General features: G+C 43.0%; 2 protein-coding genes across 2 annotated transcripts in view; both read left to right on the top strand.

Moving 5' to 3' along the window:
* Positions 1-8,228, top strand: part of LOC118407320 (midasin-like) — an 89,035-nt gene extending 80,807 nt beyond the window's left edge. The window contains exons 89-100 of the mRNA XM_035807784.1: positions 301-326; positions 491-703; positions 1,208-1,411; positions 2,324-2,533; positions 3,151-3,246; positions 3,814-3,929; positions 4,536-4,710; positions 5,106-5,179; positions 5,756-5,870; positions 6,441-6,650; positions 7,387-7,434; positions 7,842-8,228. Coding sequence (XP_035663677.1) covers positions 301-326; positions 491-703; positions 1,208-1,411; positions 2,324-2,533; positions 3,151-3,246; positions 3,814-3,929; positions 4,536-4,710; positions 5,106-5,179; positions 5,756-5,870; positions 6,441-6,650; positions 7,387-7,434; positions 7,842-7,979 — 1,625 coding nt within the window. The 3' untranslated portion in view covers positions 7,980-8,228. The remainder of the gene's footprint in view (positions 1-300; positions 327-490; positions 704-1,207; positions 1,412-2,323; positions 2,534-3,150; positions 3,247-3,813; positions 3,930-4,535; positions 4,711-5,105; positions 5,180-5,755; positions 5,871-6,440; positions 6,651-7,386; positions 7,435-7,841) is intronic.
* Positions 8,229-13,851: 5,623 nt separating this feature from the next.
* Positions 13,852-15,260, top strand: LOC118407324 (lactose-binding lectin l-2-like). The gene is made up of 2 exons (XM_035807790.1): positions 13,852-14,092; positions 14,609-15,260. Exons 1-2 carry the CDS (start codon positions 13,855-13,857, stop codon positions 15,049-15,051), a joined length of 681 nt encoding a protein of 226 aa, XP_035663683.1. The 5' UTR covers positions 13,852-13,854; the 3' UTR covers positions 15,052-15,260.
* The last annotated feature ends 2,433 nt before the right edge of the window (positions 15,261-17,693 follow it).

Raw genomic sequence — 17,693 nt, 5'->3', positions numbered from 1 at the left:
GGGAGGGGCAGGTTGAGTGTGTTCGTCCATCTTTTATTTCTTCCTTCCGTCCATACTTCCATCCACCCATCAATCCATCCATCCTTCTGTCCTTCCCTCCTTCCATCCATCCATCCATCCATTCTTCCTTCTATCTTTTCTTCTTTCCATCCATTCATCATTCCTTTCCTCCTTCATTCATTCCTTTTGTCCATCCAACCATGCATCCTTTCTTCCCTCCTTCCATCTGTCTGTCTTATAGCTTTAGTGACTTTCAACAAAAAAATAAAAATTCTGTCGAGCTGGTTTGTTGTTTGTCAGACCCCTCCAGCCAGGAGTACAAGCAGGTAGGGAAGGGCAGGGGGCCATTTCAACCTGTCCGTCCAAAAAATAAGAAGTTCATGACTCAAACAATGGTATAAAAGTCTCAAACTATGAGTGGGGATTCGAAAGGAAAAAATAAAGCTGGACACATCCCTGACGTGAACTGACTTCCATCTTTGTTCTCCAGGACAAAGGAGTAGGGATGACACCATCAGATCAGGATGGGGGGGAAAGCGGCGTGACATCCACTGCGGTGGCCCCATCTGATGACAGGAGGCGACAGCAACCCAGCAAGAGGAAGCCAGGACAGTCGGACATTGATCGCAGCGTGGGGTCGAATGAGGACACCGTGCACAAGCGACTCCGGACCATGGAATCAGCGGGGGAAACTCAGGAAGAGGTAGTTTTTTTGTTGTAATCAGAAAATGGCACTAAAACTGCAACTAATGAATGATATCTTAGATGTGACTGAGTCAATGTCATAGGCAGAGAGGACAACATATATACACACTGATCCAAGACAAGAGGCCATCTGGATCAGAAAGTCTTGAAGGCATGAAGAGAGATGTAGGGGTAGAGAGTACAGTGACTGTCATGTTTGGCACTACATCCTTGCTGTTTCATCACAAAGTGGCAAGGAGAAGTATCAATAATGTTTGAGAATTCTTGCCATAACAATTACATAACAATATGTCAAGTATACTTTGCACTAATAGGACAAACTCTCTTTGCATGCACTGTTACTGTGTTAGTACAAATGTTATTTCGCACTGATGAAGACAGCAGACAGGTGGTCAAAATGTTTGTATAGCAGAAAAAGAAGATTGTGCACGTAAGAAAACTATGATCAAGCCATAATTGTATTTGTTCCGATTCCTTATCTTTGCTGCTCATCTCTTTATAGGAAAGGGAGACCAAAAATGAGTCAGCTGATCTGTATGAACACGTGAAAGACGCAGAGGCCTCCTACGACACGCAGACGTTGGACGCAGCCACTCGGGAACAGACGGAATCCCAGCAGCCTCCAGTGCTAACAGACTCAGAGGGAGAAGAGGAGGAGGGAGAGATGGAGATGGAGGATCTGCTCAAAGATGCAGTAGAGAAAGAGGTGAGGAAGATTATCTTTTTTTCTGTTTGGAAGGGAGGGAAACACTCTGCAGTTGGGAGCAAGAATCATCCCTCAACAAATGTTGATTCTGTACAAGGAACCTTTTAGCTTGATGAAAAAAAATGAACAAACCAGAAAGGTAACATTTGCAAGCAAATGTATAATGTTTACCCTCACATGTTATAGTTTAACACTGACTACTATTATGTTTATTCTTACTCCAACACATTCTTTATATAGTGACTAGCTAATCCAGCTCTGGTGTGCTAACTAAAGCCATTTGCTTAGGGCTGGGTATCGGTACAGCGTACCGGTACAAAACCGGTTTTTCTTATTGGACCGGTCCAGAAAAACCGGACCTGAAAAAATTAGGTGGACCGGATGTTGGACCGATTAGAAAACTAACAGATTATTTCATCAGGCATTCACACTTTTGGCGCTTGCAGGTGGAAGAAAATAACAAGAGTGAAGTAGAGTAGAGTTTATAGTAATTTCTACCAAGTTTTACAGCCAATCGTACAGGTGCAGTTAGCTTTGTAGGATTTTAAAACGCCAGTATGAGTCTAATACTCCACCAAACAGATTTCTTTTTAGTGAAATAGATGCTTGATATGAGTCATACTGAATCAGGTCCAGGTTCAGGTCCGGACCTGGACCTGATCCTCTGGACCTGAACCGGACCTGGACCTGAATTTTCTGTACCGGTACTTAGCCCTACATTTGCTACATTATGTAACCAAACACCACAAGGCGTCTGCTTGTTTATTGGTAACCATGGTGATAGCTGTCTGGCCCAGGTCATTGACCTTATTTCTTTCGAGAAGAGGCATAAGAAACAGCAAAAACTATATGTTTAAGGTTAAAAAAAAATGAAGCAAAAAAAAATGAATACGGAACTTTTCACATCTGAAGGAGGAACAGAAGGGGAAGGCTCTTCCATCAGCCGTCCTCCACCCCCAGCCTCTGGACCAGGATAAGCAGGAGGAAGGAGCAGAGGGAGATGGGGAGGGAAGGGAGGATGGAGATGACAAACAGGGAGGAGAGGTGAAGGAGGAGGAGAAAGAAAGGAGACTGGAGTCCACCATTCATACTGTACGAGAGATGGATGTACAGGCTGGACAGGTAGGTTTTTAAAAACTGTTTTCCTGTTAGCACCACCCAATGCTTATGTCTCCCAAAATGTCGGGAATTTCATCCTCCACTGCATACAGAAAAGAAATCAAACCCAATAGCATTCATTTTAGATTAGAAGTATCACTAGTTGATGACCCCTATTTCACTTAATGTCAACTTTGTTATTGTATCAATATCATCATTGTACTTTCATACATGTATTTTTGCAATTAGCCTTCGGGCATGAGTTTGCAATAAAGATTATCATCATCATTTATGTGTTTGATTTTTGTGTGTCAAGTTATTGTACAACATCTATTGAGGGCTGGTTTTTATGATTATAATCCTGACCCCCAGATTAAGTCTAGGGAACGGTCTTGTTACTTTTTATGTTGCTGTAAAATATGATGATAATGTCTGCTTTTTCTTGTGCAATGATTTCTTTGTTTGGATTCTAGTGGTCAATAAATTTGTTTAGGCAGAAGTTTGTCTGTTTTAAAGTTGACTTTAAAAGCTGATATTCAAATCAAAATTCCCCTGATTGTCACGCCTGCAAGTCATTCCGATCTTACAATAGTTTGTCACTTGTATCTTCTTGTGATCTTTTTTATTTCTTTAATTGATAGCCTCCTACCAGCACGGCTGACCTTGAAGAGCTAAGGTCACAGTTGGAACATCAGCTGGTGGACCTGAGGCAGAAACCTCAAGCATCAGCAGAAGAGGTAAGTGATTAAGATATAAATGTGAAAAAAATTGCAGTACCAGAAAAAGTCACTAGGGGCCTATAATCAAATTTGTCCTTCATTTTAGTTACCTTCCTGCATTCCAAATTGCATAAAGATTTAACAACAGTTTCATGAGTTAAACTGCCCACAAACAAACCCACAAAACATAACCCAAAACATATTCTTGGCAAAGATAATAAACATTGTCTTATTATAGGCTAAAGAGCAACGTAGTTCCAAATTGCTCATAGATACATTTTTGTAACTAATATGTGATCATGATGCCTCACCTCTTCATTTGAAAATACGATCTATATCATGGTATCTAAAATCAGTCACTAAAGGTTTTGAAAGACTCGGCCATTTATAGCTATACGTTGCAAATAATGACTGCAGGTAGATAAGTTGGTATTGACCTGTTGTTTGAAAGGGTATGCTTCCTTCTCATTTTTTGCCCTGTATTTCTGTCAGATGAATGTGAATTCAAGATATTTTTTAAAAAAATTGTCATAGACCAGAATTAAGCAAATTTACAGTGTTAATCCCTCCCTTTCCCCATGACAGACCAGACAGGCAGTGGAGGCGTGGCAGGGGTATGAGATGCTGACATCAGGGTTGGCTCGTGAGCTGTGTGAGCAGCTCAGGCTCATTCTGGAGCCATCACAGGCTACCAAGCTCAAGTAAGTCTGCACTAAAGGGGAACTGTAGTTTACATCCAGTTGGTGTGGCCGCCCTTCCATCACATTCAGGAAACTACTGCTGGAGGACACAGGTTCGCAGGTCAACGAGCTGCGTTCAATCATGCTGGACAGGAACATGTTGAGACGCTGGTGTCACCTCTCTGAGGATGAACTGAACTGAACTTAAGATAAATAGACTTCAGTTGTATCTTACAGACACCTCTTCTCTCACTGGTGGAAACATACCATGCAGAGTATAAACATTTAGATGGTCAATAACTAGTACTAGGCAACAACAAGGCAGGATTCAAATAAATTCTCTTGGACCATGCATGTTTCAATTGTTTCTTTGATTTTGTTTGAACCTTTGTTTATTCACGAGAAGCTCAAATCGGCCTTAGATGGCAACTGAGCTTAGATGGTTTATTGACAAGTTCATCTTAGGTCACCGAAGAGGTTCAAAGAAGTCACAGAATTGTAACTTTAGCCTTCCTGGGAATGGAATACATGTAGGCTTAGCACAGCCAACCAACCCCCTCATCACATAAAAACACTTTCAAATGGTTGGTCTTTCTCAATCATGAATTCTTCTTTCCTTCCTCCCAGGGGAGACTACCGGACGGGAAAGCGGCTGAACATGCGGAAGGTCATCCCCTACATCGCCAGCCAGTTCCGCAAGGACAAGATCTGGTTACGCCGCACCAAGCCCAGCAAACGCCAGTACCAGATCATGTTAGCCGTGGACGACTCCCTCAGTATGGCCGACAACCACTCTCAACAGGTCAGTGTGTCCTTCATGTCAAGGTCATAAAACTAGAACACCACAGGGACAAGATCTGGTTACGCCGTACCAAACCCAGCAAAAAGCAGTATCAAATTATGTTAGCCGTGGACGACTCCCTCAGTATGGTGGACAACCACTCTCAACAGGTCAGCCTGTCCTTGGTGTCAAGGTCATAATGACAGACACCCACTCCCAACAGGTCAGTGTGCATTCATGTCAAGGTCATAATGGCCAACAACCACTCACAGCAGGTCAGTGTGTGTGTTACATTTTGTTAAGGTCATAACATTGTAAATCCCAGCTGTAAATCAGGCATGTATGATAGGGAAGGTCATATGATACATGTATGCTGAAAAACTTGAAATTGTTGTTGTTTTTCTCCTAATTTCCAGCTGGCGTTTGAGTCCCTTGCAGTGATGAGTAATGCCCTGACATGGCTGGAGGCAGGAGAGCTGGGGGTCTGCAGGTGAGATGAGGATGATGGTTAAAGATGGTTCTCTGTGTCTTTTTTGATGCACAGTATTTTTACTTAATATTTCATGGTCAGGATAGCTACTGTGTGATACAGTTTACGTGTCACAAGGCAATAGTGGTTGGAATAAAATATTAAGTTTATAAGAAAAAAGAAACTACAATTTCCAAAACGCAAAGAATTGGAGTCACCCATATTTCTGACAGTAAGCCACTAGTCTTTGTTATTGAGTTGTGCATTTTGTGTGTTAGAAATTGCAAGATTATCCTTCTTAATAATATATTCATCTGGAAAGGCAGATGAACTTTCAAGCTTGTTTGTGACTTGTTCGTTACTTATGGACAATTACAGCTCAGAGACGGTATTCGACCAGTTTTGATTAATTCATCTTTCTCCAGAATGACAGAGATTGGACCACTCCTCCTTTTATACCTTTTTGGTGCCTCCCTAGTGCAGGGCACTCTAACTTGAGTTTAAGATATTGACCAATCAGCGTAAAGGGTTTCATTTTGCACTGTGCTGAACGAAGGTCTAGTTTGTGAAGTCACAGTTTGTGAATTGTGTTGGCAGCTTTGGGGAGCAGGTCCAGTTGCTGCACCCGTTTGAGGAGCAGTTCTCCTCCCAGTCTGGCGCTAAGATCCTTCAGCGCTTCACCTTCCAACAGAACAAGACTCAGATAGCTCAGGTAAGTCTTTCTACTAGTAGACTTGTTCTCATTCATTCTCTTATCATATCCTCTGCTCCATCTCTCCTGGGACCTGCAACACATCACCTCCCAACATAAAAAGACACAGATAGCTACTATTCTCACTCACTCTTTCATCATCTCCTTCCCTCCCTCCCTCTTTTCATCTCAAACAGAACAAGACTTAGGTAAGGTCTCATTTGACATGCTTTCATTCACTCTCTCTCTCTCTCTCCAGGTTCTTCATGTTTCACCTTCCTGCATATTGAGTACCTGTATCACTTACACTAAAATGTGTATCAGTTGAAATGAAATCCATTTGTGAATCGTTTCAGTTCAACATATTAAGTACTTCTAATGTTCCACTATATATATGCACACTTTATCATTCACTTTCTCTCTCTTTCCCTCTCTCTCTCTCTTTTCTCTCCTAGATTGTAAGGTGTTTTAATGGGAAGATACAGAATGCACAATTTCAGTAGACGAGGTTACATTACGTTACATGGAGAAGAGAGAATACTGATTATTAGAAACTAAGTTCATCTCTAAATCGTCACTTCTCAATTGCAGCTTCTCGAGAGCATGACAGCCATCATGACGTCGTCACGGCGACGGCTCCACTCCGTCAGCGCCCCGGAGACAGCCCAGCTGCTCCTGGTGGTGTCCGACGGGCGTGGCCTGTTCCTCGAGGGGTCAGATAAGGTCAAGGCCGCCGTGCGTGCTGCCAGGGAGGCCAACATCTTCCTGGTGTTTGTTGTCATCGATAACCCAGATAACAAGGTTGGTGTATATAGAAGAGTAGATTAATATTCATCCTTCAAGCTACCGACATCTTGCACACTGCAATCGTAGCTTCTTCAGTGGCTAGAGGCTAGAGACACAAGTGCAGTGAAGTTTGCACTTATATACCTTTCCAGTGCATTCTGCCCTGGTGCATACAGCACCTGGAATCCTAAATAGCGCATTGCCCAGACAACAAGGTTGGTGTGTTTAAAAGCAGGGCTGTCTCCAGGACCCGTCCTTCCGTCCGTCCCGGGACAGAAATTTGCTTGTTGGGACAGAAAATGATTTTAACCCATCCGTCCCAAAAATGACAAGAAACTGTTGAAAATGTACTTTCATAAGCATAATTTGACATGTTAAACCAGGAAAATCAACAACATGTCTTTGACCTCCCCAACAATGAGTGGGATGGGGAAAAAATTGATCTGGAGTTAGAAGTGTTTGTTTTCGTCTTTTACAGCATATATATGTTATAAGAGTAGTAACACTGATGTTAGATGAACACATAGTTATTAACTTCACTTTGTTGACTACAACATCAGTTTTCTAGGAAACATTAACTTGTTTCACCATCAGTTTATGGCATTTAGAGTAACTGTTGATAGGGAAGCAAAGGTCAAAATTACTCAAATCAAGTAAGTCCACTACCCTGGTGCAACACAATTTCTCACAAGGCACTTAAGATTTTGCGCTGTTAGACTGGCTTCTCACAAGACGTCTTATCTCCTTACAGGACTCCATCCTTGACATCAAAGTGCCAATCTTCAAAGGACCAGGAGAGGTGAGTGAAGAAGCAGTTGATGCAGAAGAATTATTTAACGTTTAATAGACTTATTGAGGTTCAAAATACGCAGTTGCCCAGTGCCATGCAACTACATTGTATGGCACAACTTAGAAGAGCGGTGTGAAAACTAGCTGACTGCTGTCCACCCGTGTCAGGGATTACAGCAATATTATAATATTAAGTTTATTGCAAATTCTTGCCCGAGGGCTAATTGCAAGTCACAAAAGAAAATGACAGACAAATAATGATAAACACTAAAACAGTATAGTAAGCGACTACTCTATTCTAACTTGTATTAATATTATTATAAAAAGTCGATACTTCTGATTGTGTTATGTATATATGACATTGTTTCTATTTGACATTCTTACATACATATTGTACCAATTGTTTGCTCCCTTCAGATGCCAGAGATCCGTCCGTACATGGATTACTTCCCCTTCCCGTACTACCTCATCCTGAGAGACATCAACGCCCTGACCCCCACCCTCAGCGACGCGCTGAGGCAGTGGTTCGAACTCGTCACTGCTGGGGACTTGTAGGAGTCAGCTTGGAACGAAGGAATGAATTGATGAGTAAAACGTGAAGGAATGAAGAGTTGTGATTGGGGAGCAATGAACATTACTCCTCATTCATTTTCAGGCTCATTACGCTTCTTTGTTCCCTTCTATATCCTGATGAGAGACATCAACGCCCTGCCCCCCACCCTCAGCGACGCGCTACGGCAGTGGTTCGAACTCGACACGGCAGGCGACTTGTAGGCATGGAAGGAAGGAAGCAATGGGTAAAAAGTGAAGAGTTAAGATTGTGGAGCAATGAACACTTATCTCTTCATTCATTCCAGTTCTTTGGTCCCTTTTGTATACTTCTTCATCCTGAGAGACATCAACGCCCTGCCCCCCACCCTCAGCGATGCGCTCTGGCAGTGGTTCGAACTCGTCACTGCTGGGGACTTGTAGGAGTCAGCTTGGAACGAAGGAATGAATTGATGAGTAAAACGTGAAGGAATGAAGAGTTGTGATTGTGGGGCAATGAACATTACTCCTCATTCATTTTCAGGCTCATTACGCTTCTTTGTTCCCTTCTATATCCTGATGAGGGACATCAACGCGCTGCCCCCCACCCTCAGCGACGCGCTGCGACAGTGGTTCGAACTCGTCACGGCAGGCGACTTGTAGTAGGACCACCATAGGCATGGAAGGAAGGAAGCAAGGGGGCTAATTCCACTTCTTTGTTCTCTTCCTATACTTCTTCATCCTGAGGGACATCAACGCCCTGCCCCCCACCCTCAGCGACGCGCTCCGGCAGTGGTTCGAACTCGTCACTGCTGGGGACTTGTAGTAGGACCACCATAGCCATGGAAGGAAGGAAGCAATGAGGCTCATTTCACTTCTTCGTTCTCTTCCTATACTTCTTCATCCTGAGGGACATCAACGCACTGCCCCCACACGCCACCCCTCAGCGACGCGCTCCGGCAGTGGTTCGAACTCGTCACTGCAGGCGATTTGTAGGAGTAGGCTGGGAATGAAGGAATGAATTGATGAGTAAAACGTGAAGGAATGAAGAGTTGTGATTGTGGGGCAATGAACATTACTCCTCATTCATTTTCAGGCTCATTACGCTTCTTTGTTCCCTTCTATATCCTGATGAGGGACATCAACGCCCTGCCCCCCACCCTCAGTGATGCACTACAGCAGTGGTTTGAACTCGTCACTGCAGGGGACTTGTAGTAGGAGCACCATAGAAATGGAAGGCAGGAAGCAATTAGTAAAAAGTGAAGGAGTGAAGATCAAAGATTGTGAAACGGACGTTACTCTTGATTAATTTTTAGACTCATTCCAGTTGTTTGCTCCCTTCCTTCACATACTAAAGGACCCACTCGTCACTGCAGGCGACTTGTAGTAGGAGCACCATATAGGCAGGAATGGAAGAAATCAATAAGAAATAAAGAGTAAGAATATGGAGCAATGTCAAATTAATTAGTCACTAGATATACAGCCAAAGAAGGAGCTAACCGTCAAGTTTATTTTCATCAAAAGGAGATTGTAGATTGAAGGATTTCTGATAGGGATAGAATGAAGTAAGTAATGAACAAGTGCAAGACTGTTAGTGTGTGAATGAAAGTTGAATGTTGAATAAATGTTCAAGTTTATGCGACCAAAAAGAGACTTGTAAAAGTGCCAAGACAAGAGAATAAATATCTAAATGAATGAGAGAAGAATAAAGTGTGTCAATTTGCCACTTAAGTGTATTAAACCAAATGTGCAGCAGTGTTTCTGCTGACCATCGCTGCATGTTTTGGAAAAAATTCAAAAGCTACTGAATATATGGAGAGTCATATTGTTTGAAAGCACTGCTCAAAATTTGTTGAATCAGATATATTTTAAGTAAACGTATTGTGAAATATTTTGTTTTGTTTTAGAAGAAACATTAGACATAAGGATAATTATTAACATTCTATATCTATGTAAATACCAAACTTAAGTTATTATTGTAACAATAGCTTAAAGTGTTATGGTACACATGTTTTAATGGTCAGTTGTTTTTAGTTTTGTTCATTGATTTTTACTCTAACATTTACAGAAAACCCCAAACCACATCAGCTAACCGGTAAAACACCCTCACTGCTTTAAGTTTGAACAATAAATGCTGGTACAAAGAAAATGGGCCTAATATTGTCTTTTTGATGTGATGTTTCTTTATGTTGTTATGTTGACATATCCAACCTGTTACCACGGCTCAATAAAGGTCTGTAAAGAACGCACGAAACTGAAGCGATTGGGATTAGAAGCCATCAGGTACCTTTGATACGTTTCTCTCAGCTTAGATTGACATCTTTGTTCCGAAGGATTGTCTGGCACCTTCAGAAAAACAAAATGCCATTCTTGGTACGTCATACCGCGTTGTTACTTACATGTAATAAAGATGGAAATACATGTATTGCTTTGGTTCTAGTGATGTATGTGGATATATATATTTTTAAAAAACTTTGGTGGCTTGATTGTGATGCTTTTTGGTAGGTATGTAGGTGGGGTTATTTATGTCGGTGTAGGTCGATTTTGGGCCTCCTTTGTTCCGAAGATTTGTTTGTCTCCGAACAATTGCAAAGAAAAACAAAATGCAATACTCAGTACATATACCGCGTTGTTACCTCCATGAAGATGGAAATATTGTTTTGGGTCCGAATGGTGTATGAACAATACATGTATATCTAAAAAAACTGCAGGATGGATTGCGATGGTTTTGATAGGTGGGGCTATTGTTAGTTTAGGTCAATTTTGGGCCTCCAGGTGGATGACCTTGGTACTGCAGCAGCATTTATGAAAATATCTTTGGTCCTGAACGTGCTCTGGTGTCATCAAGTACCTTTGAAAAGTTTCCCTTGGCGTAGATTGACATCTCAGTTCCGATGATTTGTCTGCCTCCGACCCGGAGAAAAACAAAATGTCATCCTCTGCACGTGTTTTGGATGGATTGACATTTTGTTACGAAGATTCGTCTGTCTCCCACCCACAGAAGAACAAAATGCCATCCTCAGTAGTACTACGTCTTTGGATAGATTGACATGTTGTTGTGAAGATTTGTCTGTCACCTAGTGAAAAACAAAATACCGGTTTGCTCTTAAACGGGCTAAGGGATGATTGCGTCTTCAGACTAATCATGTTGCATCTTTCCATAGTCATGCCTTTTGTACTGTCATAGGCTGTGCGCTAACAGTTTGCGAGTGCGTTTCGGTTCGGTTCAGAGTTCAGACCTTTGTAGTGCCTAGTGCAAGTGGCTGTGTCAGGAGCAAGCTAGAGTGCGTATATTTCTTACAGTTTCTCTAGTTACAATTTGGAATCAGGAGCTCCAACTGTGAGGCTGCTACCGTTGCTACAAGCACATTAACATACATCCGTCTCTGCTAGTCCAGTACAGAACAGCAAAACGAGGAAGCACAGGCTGTCCGGACCCATCTCCCGATGTCTGACGGGGGACAAAAAAGCGAACTTCCGCCTCAACTGACTGCTGTCCACCAGAATGGTTCAAAAGGGTGTGTTGGGCATGGCAACGGCGCTTCTGACAAGGACTTAGAGGGGCCAGGGACGTCCTCAAACATGTACGAAGAAGCCGAGAGAGTGAAGAACGAAGCCTTCCCGCCCCAAGAGGGAGTCGAAGCGTCCCAACCAGATGCCGTCCCTCAGAGTGCTTCAAGTGGGCGTGTTCCACCTGGCAATGGCGCTTCTGACAAGGACCTAGAACGGCCAGGGACGTCCTCAAGCACGTACGAAGAAGCCGAGAGAGTCTACTATACAATAAAGGACGAGGCTCTCCCACCGCAAGAGGGGGTCGAAACGTCCCAGCCACCTGCCGTCCCTCAAAGTGCTTCAATCGGGTGTGTTCCACCTGGCATTGGCGCTCCTGCCAAGCACCTAGAAGAACCAGGGGCGTCCTCAAACATGTATGAAGAAGCTGAGAGAGTGTACTATACAATAAAGGACGAAGACCTCCCACCGTCGTTTCAGAGAGCTCGACTTCAACAAACTAAACTTGATGTTGAGTCTTCGCAGGAACAGGAAAAGGTTGCTGACGGACACGCATCTAAAGGTACCTCTGTAGCTACCCTACCTTTGGTGACGATCTTACAATCACACTAACACATACACACAAATACAAACACACACACGTTGCCTAAGACTCGTTCGCTACATTAAAATTCAAATATTCACTGAAGTACATTGTTCTCGCAACGCTCTAAAGTTAAGCACAATCCGCCGTACGTGCAAATACGTGCTGTCTACGTGCCAAAACGTGGGCAATCTTTTGGTATCCGTAAGTGGTAAGTACCGCCTCCGTACGAACTCGTAGGAAATCCGACGGATTTTGGAGCACGCAGACACGCCGTAGAACTTAACGTGCAGACAAAACTTTGTGTGCCATCGGGCTGCGGATTCGCCCCCCGACGTGCCTGCCCTGTACAGTCTGAACGTTTTCAGAAATACGTGGCGGACGTGGCCTCCAAAAAATATGTACGGACAAATTGCACGTACGGCGGGTTGTGCCCTTAGCTTAAAGCATGCACTCCTGCGATGTATGTTGATGTGTTGTTTCTGACAAACAAACATTGTAATGAATGACCAATAACTTTATTAAAACAGGCAACTCGCATCCAGGTGGAGTAGGTGGACCAGGAGCTTTCTGCAGCTTCATCCGCTCCCATCGCATCTGTATTGCGGCTACCGCTGGGGTTGTGATTCTGGTGGCTGTGGGACTCACGATCGCCTTGATTATGGTCGCTAATAGAGAGGTAAACACTACTGTGTAAAACCTGTTTTATTTTATCATATGGATGACATCCGTGCACGCATTATATTATTTTTCATTCGTTACCCACCCCCCAAAAAGAAAAATGTTTTCGACCATTCTGTAAATTGTACAAAGCAGTTGTCAATTTGCACATAACGTTACATACCGTAAATTGAGAAAAATGTATAGAAAATGGATGCTAATGCCATAGAATGCCAAAGTAAATTCCAAAATCAAAGAAAAAGATGCGAAATAACAAAAATAAATAATCTATTGCTCGGTATAGCATACTTTAGTGTGTGTTTAGCCAATTGTTTAACCTTCATGACCACTTAGATTTCCTAGCGAAGGCAACTCTCTTTTTGCCGAATCTTTTTTATCCGCACGCTCGAATCAGTTCTGGTGTTCCCAGAGGATGTAATCCATGTAATCAAATCAACATACATTAGCCTCACTTGAAAATACCAGACTTGCCATATCAAATGATTAGCCACTTCTTGAAATCTTCATCTTCAATCAGCTTTTCTCTCACGAAAGAACTGGTGAATATTTTCGTATTATGTCGATCGAAGCTTGATTTCTTTGTTTATGTCATATATTTGTAATCTGGTGTATTCTAGGAAATGCCACAGCAGTCCACCACTCTTGAAGACTTGACACTTGACCTTGACCTTGAACAGCGTCCTCAGGAGAAGAATAAGACGTCAGGTAAGATGTAAGGCTTTCCCCTTTAAAGTGATGAATCTAATATGTTTTTTTACTGATTTTCAATTCTTGTGAATCATATTTGCTGATTTTATAACGGATTTATTAATCAATTTGTGATACTGACTGCAACTGAAAATTGACAATAATGTAAGCCGTTTTCAAGACAAGGTTCTAAAAGAATCAGATTTACAGAGTCAGGTGTTCAGGCGCAGTATCTGTTGTCTCTAGGGGTGGGTACCGGTACAGAAAAGTCAGGTCCAGGTCCAGGTCCGGACCTGAACCTGGAACTTGTTCAGTATGTGAATGGGCGATACTGAAAACAATGGTCCATTTTTTAACAGTAAGCCCCAAACATGTGAATGCCTGATCATAATCTGCTCATTTTCCATTACGTCCAACATCCGGTCACGTTTAGTTCTGAACATGTTCCAAATCTATCTTTCAGAAATGAGTCCCGCGTCATGTGACCCTTCAGAGGAAATGGAGCCAAAAGTTCGCATTTGTAAAATCATATGGTCTTTGGGACACTTTGGGCTCATGTGGCCAACTGGCCCAGGGCTGTCAGGACCGCCTGGACAACGTCAAACATCCACACTGTCAACGATTGATGGTTGGGACGTAACCATTCAACCATGTGGGCAAGCCTGCAAGCCCTCAACTCGTAAGTTCCACTGATTTAAAATCAGAAATTTGGCAGTCTAACAACGATTTATTACAAGTGTAATAGCTCGATGGTAGAGTGCTCGCTTTGTATCCGGGAGTTTGGAGGTTCAATATTGAGGGTGGTTGGCTCATACCGAAGTCGCGAAGACTTGAAAATGGTACATTCTGCTTTCTCTTCTTTATTTAGCACTAAGCACTTATTGGAAGTAGTATGGGACTTACAGCAAACTAGCCCTTAACTGTAGTGCTTGCACAAATGTGTGGCCCAAGGGCTTTAGAAACGGGGAGGGACACTACACCTATGCATCTTAATGAGGCGCCTAGGTAACTTAACAATTTGTTTCTTCATTTTCTTATTTTTCCTGTTTTAGATAGTTTTATACACATAACTTAAAGAGAGATTTCACAAAACTATTTGAAAAGTAGATACATAATTTATACAAGTTACTGAGTAATTTGCAGCGATGTCTTGTTTTCGAATAATCAAAACTACATTTAGTGCCTTTTTCTCCAGTGCCTTGTCCCGAAGGATATGAGAAGTCGCGTGGAATCTGTTACAAGGCATTCAAGGAAAACAAGTCCTTCAAAGATTCAGCTGCGACCTGCCATGAAGACGGCGGTACCCTTGCTATGCCCCGAGATGCGGACACCACCGCCTTCTTAGTCTCTCTATTCTCCCTGTACACACCCGTGACACACGAAACGTTCGCTACTGCCTTCTGGTTTGGCCTGCACGATCAGCACAGGGAAGGAATATTTGAGTGGATGGATGGTTCTGGACTTGGAGCGTACAGGCCATGGTGTCCGGGACAACCAAACAACATGAAAATACACGGTAGTGACGAAGATTGTGTTTCGACCTACCACACCAGCCACTGCAAGTGGAATGACTTACGTTGCGACCTAAAGCTTCCTTTTGTTTGCCAAGTTACTCCAGGTACAACCAATGAACATTAGAGGATTCCATAATGATTTTTACTTTTAAACTCCTGTGATTGCATGTGTTGTAGATTGTCAGTTTGTTTGGAAAAAGGATTTATAGAGTCAATGGAGAATGCACACAAGTTGATGGAATCTAATCAATAATCACTGCATATATATAGTTGGAAGAAAGTTTGATGAATTTCATCATTCAGATGTGAACTTGACATAGAAAGCTAAGTCTTCCTACATTTATAGGTTGACTGAAAGTGGTGATACAGAAATTATCATTCTAGATGTATTTTACATGATTACATGTATAAGGATAAAGGGTACAGTCAGAAAATGGAATGTGATGAGACTGTGCTACCGTAGTAAATGTATTGCATATGACTTGTTCAACTGAACTGGCATTTCTTAGGCGTATGAAACGTACCAGTAGATATTAGTTGTGCGTGGGCTGCTTCAATAGCTGGGAAAAACCTTCTGTACGTGTAGCTTTAAAGTTTCAAAAGAAGCCATCTTAGGCGGTAAAGCTTTGTAGTGTCAATTCCCAACATATAAAAACCGTAATCACTTGTTGTCTAGGCAACAGCAAGTAAATTGTATGGATGACATCAGTGCTCTCATTAATTTTCGCCTGATTTCAGGAATTTGTTTTTCTTCTGGCATGGTCAACATGGCAAAAAAAATATCCAAGTGGGCAAAGAGGATGTGTTGTAGCCTAATAATGATACTTGTAAGAGTGGCACTACGGAGGTAACCATAGCTGTAGTTGCAGAAGTAAAACATGTTGGATAGTTGTACAATTGGCACACAATGAATGCTGGTACAGAAAAATGAGCCTAATATTGTTTTTTTTTATGTGATGTTTATTCATTTTGGTATGTTGACATATCCAATCTGTTACCACGTCGCAAAGGTCGCACGAAATTTAAGCAATTGAAACCTTTGAAAAGTTTCTCTTAGCATAGATTGGCATCTTTCTTCCTAAGATTTGTCTGCCTCCCATCTGCAGAAAAACAAAATGCCATTCTCAGTACGTCATATTGCTTTGTTCTTAGATGTAAAAGCAAAGGGATTATTACTACAGTCTTCAGACTAATCATGCTGCAATTTTCCATAGTCACGCCTATTTTTACTATCGTTGGCTGCGCGCTAACACTTAGCGAGTGTGATCCGGTTCGGTTCAGAACCCTTCTAATGCAAGTGACAGAAAGGACAGCAAATTTCCTTGCTGTGTCAGTTACAGTACTAGTAGGGTATTTTTACTGCTAAACCTTCCCGGGGCTCCCATTGAACGCGCTCCAGGCACCTCCTTGAACACGTCCCTTGCTAAATACGGGCCCTAACCGCTGTACCCTTCACAGTATTGGACCCAGCTGCCATTAAATTGTAGCCTGTGAGGCTGCTACCGTTGCGACAGGGACATTTCTCGTCTGTGGGTGCAGTACTGTACAGTATAACATGTGCGAGGAAGCACCGGTTGTTCGGACCGCGCTCCCGAGGTCTGGCGGACGACAGGCAGGCGGGTCACCGCCTCAACCGACTGCTGTCCGTCGGAGTGGTTCGAACGGGCGTGACCGCCATGGCAACGGTGCTTATGACAAGCGCCTAGAACGACAAGGAGCGTCTTCAGATGCGTACCAATCAGACGGGCGTGGCCGCCATGGCAACGGCGCTTCTAACAAGCAGCAAGACGGACAAGGAACGTCGCAAAACACGTACGAAGAAGCCGAGAGAGTCTACTATACAATTAAGGACGAAGATCTCCCGCTGTCCGCTCAGAGAGCTCGGCTTCAGCAGAAGTTACCCCAGGCAGGGATTGAAACCAGCGGACCGCCGTCTCAACGACATGCCGTCCCTCAGAGAGTTTCAGACGGGCGTGACCGCCATGGCAACGGCGCTTCTAACAAGCGTCCAGACGGGCGTGGAGCGTCATCAAACACGTACGAAGAAGCCGAGAGAGTCTACTATACAATTAAGGACGAAGACCTCCCACCGTCGTTACAGAGAGCTCGACTTAAACAAACTAAGCTTGAGAGGGATTCTCAGCAGGAAGAGGTCGCTGACGGAGACCCCAGCCGCCATGCCAACTTATATCACACAGCGGACACATCTCAAGGTACCTGACATTTTCTGCAGCTTTGCTCCTTCTGTTATTGGGGGTGGGGGTGGGGTGGGAGGGCACACGTACGTAGGATATGGAGGGGTTGATGGCTTGTGACTCTTCAACTAACTGCTATATTTGAGGTTTGCGAATTTGTTTGAGACTAGACTGTTAGTTGCCACAGAACAGAATTGTTAGAGGAGACTCCTATCTGGACCTGCAAGTAAATGAATAGTCAATACGATGGACATCTAAACAACCTCACATCTGGCGAACAGCTCGCTGCATTAAATTCAAAGATTCGCTGAAGTACGCGTATACGAGGGTTATTCAAATAGTAGTGCCATTATTGGTTTATTTTTTTATAACAGGCTCAATTTTTTATCGAATGAATTGAAATGTATAGCACAAAAGTAAAGGCACATATACATATACATTGATATTGAAATACCTGATTGAGTTGATTTCAGGAAGACCACACCCTTGGTAGCCCATCGGAAGAAATGAGAGGCTCAATTTACATGCAGTTGATAATGTCCCTGACTCACTTGTACCTAGCGTTAGTCTC

The sequence above is a fragment of the Branchiostoma floridae genome, unplaced genomic scaffold, assembly GCF_000003815.2.
Source record: "Branchiostoma floridae strain S238N-H82 unplaced genomic scaffold, Bfl_VNyyK Sc7u5tJ_1297, whole genome shotgun sequence".
Classification (NCBI taxonomy): Eukaryota; Metazoa; Chordata; class Leptocardii; order Amphioxiformes; family Branchiostomatidae; genus Branchiostoma; species Branchiostoma floridae.
This window is presented reverse-complemented; position numbering and strand designations above follow the sequence as displayed.

Excerpts from the sequence above, each read along its gene's own strand:
- LOC118407324 (XM_035807790.1), top strand. The coding sequence starts at position 13,855 with ATGTTCCAAATCTATCTTTCAGAAATGAGTCCCGCGTCATGTGACCCT. Across the intron at positions 14,093-14,608 it reads AGCCTGCAAGCCCTCAACTC|TGCCTTGTCCCGAAGGATAT; the intron begins GTAAGTTCCACT and ends CTTTTTCTCCAG.